Source organism: Triticum urartu, chromosome 6 (assembly GCF_003073215.2).
Source record: "Triticum urartu cultivar G1812 chromosome 6, Tu2.1, whole genome shotgun sequence".
In the NCBI taxonomy this organism is placed as follows: Eukaryota; Viridiplantae; Streptophyta; class Magnoliopsida; order Poales; family Poaceae; genus Triticum; species Triticum urartu.
Genome location: NC_053027.1, coordinates 162,418,352 through 162,425,101, shown reverse-complemented (window position 1 = coordinate 162,425,101; position 6,750 = coordinate 162,418,352). Strand labels below are relative to the sequence as shown.

The 6,750-nt window shown below is 46.5% G+C and overlaps 1 protein-coding gene across 2 annotated transcripts; it reads left to right on the top strand.

The window, feature by feature from the left end:
* The first annotated feature begins 2,226 nt into the window (after positions 1 to 2,226).
* Positions 2,227 to 5,185, top strand: LOC125517600 (protein YIF1B-B-like). 2 transcript variants are annotated; one of them, XM_048682810.1, is made up of 5 exons: positions 2,227 to 2,478; positions 3,755 to 3,918; positions 4,001 to 4,099; positions 4,191 to 4,342; positions 4,441 to 5,185. In XM_048682810.1, the coding sequence occupies exons 2-5, from the start codon at positions 3,757 to 3,759 to the stop codon at positions 4,820 to 4,822; spliced, it is 795 nt and encodes a 264-aa protein (XP_048538767.1). In that variant the 5' UTR covers positions 2,227 to 2,478; positions 3,755 to 3,756; the 3' UTR covers positions 4,823 to 5,185. The 2 variants fall into 2 exon arrangements, with proteins under 2 accessions (XP_048538767.1, XP_048538766.1); XM_048682809.1 differs by having other exon boundaries at positions 3,740 to 3,918.
* Positions 5,186 to 6,750: the final 1,565 nt, after the last annotated feature.

Here is a 6,750-nt window from a genome sequence, read left to right as displayed (position 1 = left end):
TTTGGGACGTATCACGTCCCGGGAGTTGAGCATTGGAGGTGTGACCTACACTCGTCGAGGCGCACGATGAGGCAGCGTCGCAGGGGCGGAGTGGAGTTGGCTCAGCCGTTGGGTCCTCTTGTAGCAGCGCCGCTGTTGATGTCGGACTCCAACAGGTGGAGGAGATCAAGATCAACCACGTGTGGATGCGTCGCGTGAGATGCATAATTTTTTGATGGTTATATCGACCGTCCATTGATCGAGTGGACAATTTTTTTTCTCTTGGACCATGCTCGGTTAGATAAATGTCCTGACAGAGGTGACTAAGTTAACCAGAATGTTTTGTTTTTTCTCATGGAGCAACAACCTCTTAGGACAGTAGATCTAATGGTCAGAAACATCCAAAATAAAAAAATGGACGGCCATAAATGCTAAGCGCGTGAGATGGCTCAGATTAGGTCGGCTTCATTAACCAAAAGTAGATGTCTACGGTGCTCAAGGGCCCCATGGACAAAATTTCATAGATTTGTAGAGGCTATTTTGCAAAGAATCTGATAAGCTAGCACTTTGCCTCGTTGGCGTCCATTTGTCAGCACAGAAGCAATTTGTATCTCAAGCCCATATCCATGCCAAGTTATTGTACCTCTGTTCTAGGTTTTATAAGCTTTTGTATGAAAGTGAACCCACCCGCCAAGTTCTTGTACCAGAAGCATAATTATACCTCTTAAAAGAAAAGATCCCTTGCGAATCAACATGTAGTTGGATGGTTATGAGGACAGTAGTATCACATCCACCAGAGTTCAAGTCTTAGACTTGACATTGATGCTTGCATTCTACTGGACTTATTTCAGACATTCTAGCGATATACGTTCAGTGAGAGGAGACGTTCCCGTCGATTAGAAAGACTTTTATGGCGAATTCGTTAAGGGAAACGTTTGTGGCCGGTGCGCCGGCCGAAGATTGGGCCGGTCGCATGCGGCATGTACATGGAAGAGATCGAACACTCCCTGCTCCTCTCACCAGGATGTGTCTCGCGGGACCCACACACCTTTCCCCCTTCCCTTCTTATCCATTCATGCACTCAACTATCATCTTCCTTCTCTATTTCTCTCCCTTCCCAATCTCACATCTCCTCTCTGTCTCTCTTCCCCCGCAGTAGCCATGGCCTTGCCCGCTCCACCGGCTATGAGTTTGCTGTCGCGGAACAACTCCGAGCCCGCTGCTGCGAGCACCTCCAAAGCCACCAAAAAAACACGAGCTCACGTTGGGCATGGCCTTATTTTGCAACTCCGACGACCCTCCTCCCCTCCCCCGCGCAGCAGCCATGGCAGTGGGAGACCTGCCCGACTTTTTATGCCAACTGGTTGCATCTTTTTTAAATCACTCCGTTCAAGCTTTTTCTTCAAAAAGTCTATTTCTTTTGCATCTTTTTTCTGAAATCACTGGTTCCGGCCTTTAAAATCGCTGGTTGTAGCATTTTGTTCAGGAATGCTACTACCGGAGTTCGTCCTGCCGGACCAGCGACGTTTTTTTTACAACCGTAGCCTGTTTTTACTGCCACCGGTGACTTTTTTTGCTACATACATGCACAACGGTGCTGGTCGACGGCGGCGATGCCTTTTCGTTGCTACAACCGTTTTGGAATTTGCTGGAACCGACACCCAAATTTGCTACCATCGCCTTTTTGGGTTTGCTGTAAGGAACCGCCCAAAAGCTTCCACCGGATTTGGTTTTTGCCGGAATCCTCTCCAAAAAATGCTACCACCGCCTTTTTTGGCTGTCAGCCATGCCGTCGTCTGCCATTTGGTGCTGCAACTGGCAGTGGTGCAATCGCCGTCCATGGTTTCACGAGCTACAACCAAGGGTCTGCGAGAATTTTTGTTACAACCATCCTTGATGTTTGCTGCTGCGACGACAAATGGAGGCATTTGCGACCAGCAAGGCGTCTTCTTCCATGGCGACGGTGAGCCCGGGGTGGCCGGCAAGCGCGCGGCAGCCATGTTCCCTCTGTGATTTGTCGTACGGAAGGGATATGCTAGGGAGGAAAGATGCGTTGAGTCAGATCCAACGATACCTGGAGATCGCATCGGATGGATGGGGGCCAACCGGCGCCTAGCAGTTGCCATTCATTAATCTCAATATAATATGTTATGCCTCAGTCTCTCAGAAGTACTCATCGTTTTTACGTTCATAAGATGAGTGTACATGCATATGTACTATCAGATTTGCGTTGTACTGCGTTAAAAAAAAGATCCCTTTTCCCCAAGCTCCAATCTGACCCAGCGGCGAACGCGGCTCTAGACCCAGAGTAGTCTACCACCGCCGTGCCGTACAGTTTCCGCCGTGCCGCATCCTACGACACCGCCGACGCCTCACCAGCCACCCCCAACACTCCGCCTCTCACGCGCGTCACCGCCGTCGCCGTCCCCGTTCCACCTCATCGCCCCCCCCCCCCCCCCCCCACCCCGTCCGCGATCTTGGACGGCATTGGTTCCTGAGGTAAACCCAAACTAACCTCCACAAATTTTGGGTGTTTGCGCTGGTGCACGCCCCGGCGCACCATTAGATCCACACCTGTCTGCGATGAACCCTAGCTTGCTTGGATTGTTCTGAGATACTTGTATTGTACGAGTTGTCTTTGCTGTGAGCAATCTGATGCAAACCTTACTTTCTGGAGCGGGCACTCCGATCCATCCCGTCCCCATCGTATTTCGTCGCTGCGTTGACCACGGGTAGCAATTCCTTTCGAAATAGGAAGAAACTAGGATATTCGACTGATCCCGCGTGCCCCACGTTAGGTCCGCCGCTGGAATTTGGGATGGGATCAGGTAGAACGTAGTTTACGGCGGCTGCCCTGCTATTGGAGGTTAAAGGGAAGTATAGACTAGTGTGGTTATCTTTCTGGAAAGAAGTTTTAGAGTAGCGTGTAGTAGATCCGAGAGTAACTGGATTGGTGGATGGAAGTGGAACACTGGGTAAGCCTTGAGGATCATGTTACTTTTGTAGTTCACCAGAACAAGTAATTAAGGGAACTGGTAAAATCACCAATATGTACCATAACACACTGTTTGTAAAGACAATTTGCAGTTTCTTGGATTTAGGACCGTGCACTCAATTGCCATGGTGGCTTTGTTTGCTTTAAAATTTATTTATCCAGCTAATGGAAGCTTGATGTGCCAGAACCATGAGTTGGTTGAGGTGTTTTGGGTTTCAGCTCTGGCCTACCCCAACTTGTTTGGACTAAAGACTTTGTTGTTGTTGCAAAGATTATGGAATGACCACAGATCAGTGAAATGATAACCTGATGCGTTTTTCTTTGACCAAGAAAAGTCTTAACGGACAATACTTCCTGTTAGGCCGTCATATTACTGCGGAATGTTAGTTGTTAAACTAAGGCAACAGGCTCCACCAGCCAAAATGAGATGTGCTGATGTGGATCACCTGTCTTTCCTTTTATCTCCGTCAAAGTAGTTTTATGACACATTGTCGTTAGCATCACCACTTCATCTTGGAAGGATGGGTGTTATGTCATGAAATTCATTGAGCTATGATTCGTTTCTGCTGTTCTTTCCTTCTCTTGACTTGGGAGTTGGGATCATAATGAACTTAGTATTACTTTTGAATTTTGATTACTGTTTGTTGATCATCAATTGGATTGAGACCATCTTATGATTCTTGACTTCAACTTATCGCAAAATACTTTCGAGCACAGTTTTCTTTTGTTATACTGTTCTGAATACATTGTTTTCTGACTGCTCAGTTATTATCATGGCAGCAATGAATAGTGATCTGGGTGGCTTAGGTCCTAGGCCTGCAAATGCACCACCAAATCCTTTTGAAAGTGCCATGTATGGTGCTGGACCTGGACTTATCCGTACTGGACTTGGAGCATATGGAGAGAAATTTCTTGGTTCGAGTTCTGAGTTCATGCAGAGCAATGTATGTCTTCAACTTTATTCAACTCTCTTTTGTGGATAATATTTTTGAAACCTGCCAAGCTAACCTCACTTGATTGTGTCAGATTACTCAATATTTGTCCGACCCTCAATACTATTTTCAAGTCAACAGCCAGTATGTGAGGAACAAACTGAAGGTCGTCTTGTTCCCTTTCTTTCACAGGGTGAGCTCTGTTTCACTCTCCTTTTTTCCTTGCAAGATTTGCATGCTGTGAAGTCTCATAACATGCATGTTGCTTTATTGTCTTCCTTAAGGGTCATTGGACGAGAATAACTGAACCTGTAGGAGGAAGGCTATCCTACAAACCTCCAATTCAGGATATCAATGCCCCAGACCTGTACATCCCTTTGATGGCATTTGGCACCTACATTGTCATTGCTGGATACGCATTGGGAGTTCTGGGAAGGTAAATACAGCGTGTAGCACTCTGTATCTTCTATCTGGAGAACCACTGCACACTTTACATGACTGAATCATCTAAATGTGATTTGTTCGGTGATACAGGTTTACCCCTGAGGCACTGACCCTACAGTTCACAAGAGGTCTAGTTGGCTGGTTTCTGCAAGTCGTCCTCATCAAAGGTTTGCTGTACTCCCTGGGCAGTGGTGAAGCGCCATTGCTAGACATTGTGGCGTATGCTGGGTATGGATTTGCTGGCACATCTCTTGCGATGCTGGCCCGCATCTTCTGGAGCTACTTATACTACTTCATCATGCCATGGTTCTGTCTCTGCACTGGCGTGTTCCTCGTGAAGACCATGAAGAGGGTTCTTCTGGGTGGACCAAGGAGTTACGAGCGGCATCCGAGTCGAAACCACTACTTTCTGCTCTTCCTGGCGGTTGTTCAGTTCCCGATGCTGTTTTGGCTCGGCAACATCAGTGGTTGATCTTCCCGTCTTATCGTTGAGCTTGGTAACGTGAATCGAACTTTAGGAGAATGCTGTGCAGGATACACTCGTGGTTAACTTCTCCTGGTGAACTTGGTAATAGCTCACCTAATTGCTTAAGACTCTTGTGAAGCTAGTAGAGATGTCTGGATAAACAGATGAAAGCGCATGTAACTACTGTTTCCGTTTTCTGCTGGAGGTGAGTGAACTATGGTCACTTGGGATAGGATGGAGATGAATTGCTACGCGTGTGCATTTTGGTTCCTACCGTACCGCCTCGGATTAGTTTTTTTGTTTTTTTGGTCCCTCTTGTATTCCTGGAACTGTTTCACTTGAATGATGAAGATTACGTTCCTGTCTCCAGTCTACTGAAGACGCCGCTATCTCCGATTATGTTCTTGTATTTTTTTGGGGGGGGGGAGGGTGGGGGGGGGGGGGAGGGGGTTGTTGTTTTTGCCTGGTTTTTTTGGGGGTGTATTTGGTTTATTTATTTTCTTGAGTTTTCTTGGAAGCACATGTGTTCATTCGGAAGCACAGTTTGTGCTTGGCATTGTAAACATGAGGTTTTTTTTTAGGGTCGCATTGTAAACATGAGTTAGTACTAGGTGGAAGCGCAGGTTAGTTCATGTTTGAAGCACGGCGTGATTCACCCCTCGCGGGAGCACAAGTTAGTTCATCTGGAAGCATAAGTTACTACAGCTCAAGAGCATTAGTTAGTTCATTTTGGGAGCACATATGTGCTTCACGCGGGAGCAGAGTTAGCACAGTTTATGAGCCCGAGTTTGATCACTTTGAGAACACAATTTTCACTGAGAAAAATATTTGTCGAAACCTATCAACATGGGATGTAGTTTTTGAAAATCTTGACGTGAAAAATGCAACGGTGAAAACAGTTTGTAATTCGTATGTATGGTTCATGAAATATTTTATTTTCAAAAGGCGAATCTAGGGGGGGCGAACAGTCACGCGCGATGAGAAGACCCCCCAAAACTAAGCGATTTCGTTTTTCTATTGCACTTGAGCCTGCCGATCGATGACAGTTGTGTTCAACTTCTACGTCGATGCAGACTAAAATGGGTGGCAGATTTTCTCAATGTTGATGGCTCTTGGAATATGTTGCTTCTCACACAACATTTCCTTCCAGCAGATGTCTCTGAGATTCTAAAAATCAAGGCCTCTCGTAGATTCGAAGCAGACTCTCTTGCCTGGCAGCCCGACAAGCAAGGGAGATTCTCAGTGCGGTCGGCATACAATATGGCCCGCGATCTGATCATGGCACAACAAGGAGTTGGAGAATCAAGCACGAGAACAGATGGGTCTAGACCTGCATGGAAGCTGCTATGGAAAAGTGGGGCTCCACCTAAGGTCTGTGGCTTTGCTTGGAAAGCTGCTTGAGAGGCGCTGGCTACTCGTGCAAATAAGAAGCGCCGACACATGGAATTGGATGGAACCTGCACAATATGTGGGCAAGAGGATGAAACAGTTCATCATGCTCTAATCAGATGCCCTCACGCCCGGGACCTATGGGATATAATGCATACGGTCTGGGATTTGCCGCCGGCTGAAGCTCTCCGAAACGAAGAGCCGGACTGGTTGCTAATGCTACGGTTCAACAAATGCTTGTTGATGAAGAGCTTTTTTTGTTACAACAGTCCCATGAGACATGGCTGTTAAAAGGGGATCAAAACACTTCATTTTTTCGTAGGATTGCCAATGGAAGGAAAAGAAAAAACACAATTCACTCTTTCTCCAGTGGAGAGGAGATGATCGAGGGTACTGAAAACTTATTAAAACATGCTACAGATTACTATAAGGAGCTCTTTGGGGCAGCTCCGGGTAATCTTTTCCATCTTAATCCTAATTCTTGGGGAGAGGATGAAAAACTTACTGATTCAGACAATGATTTCCTTACTCGTCCTTTTAGTGAG

What these genes read in the sequence shown, in the direction of transcription:
- LOC125517600 (XM_048682809.1), top strand. Translation starts at nt 3,748, where the DNA reads ATGGCAGCAATGAATAGTGATCTGGGTGGCTTAGGTCCTAGGCCTGCA. An exon ending in CTGAGTTCATGCAGAGCAAT is followed by an intron (nt 3,919 to 4,000) that starts GTATGTCTTCAA and finishes TGATTGTGTCAG; the next exon opens with ATTACTCAATATTTGTCCGA. An exon ending in GCATTGGGAGTTCTGGGAAG is followed by an intron (nt 4,343 to 4,440) that starts GTAAATACAGCG and finishes TCGGTGATACAG; the next exon opens with GTTTACCCCTGAGGCACTGA.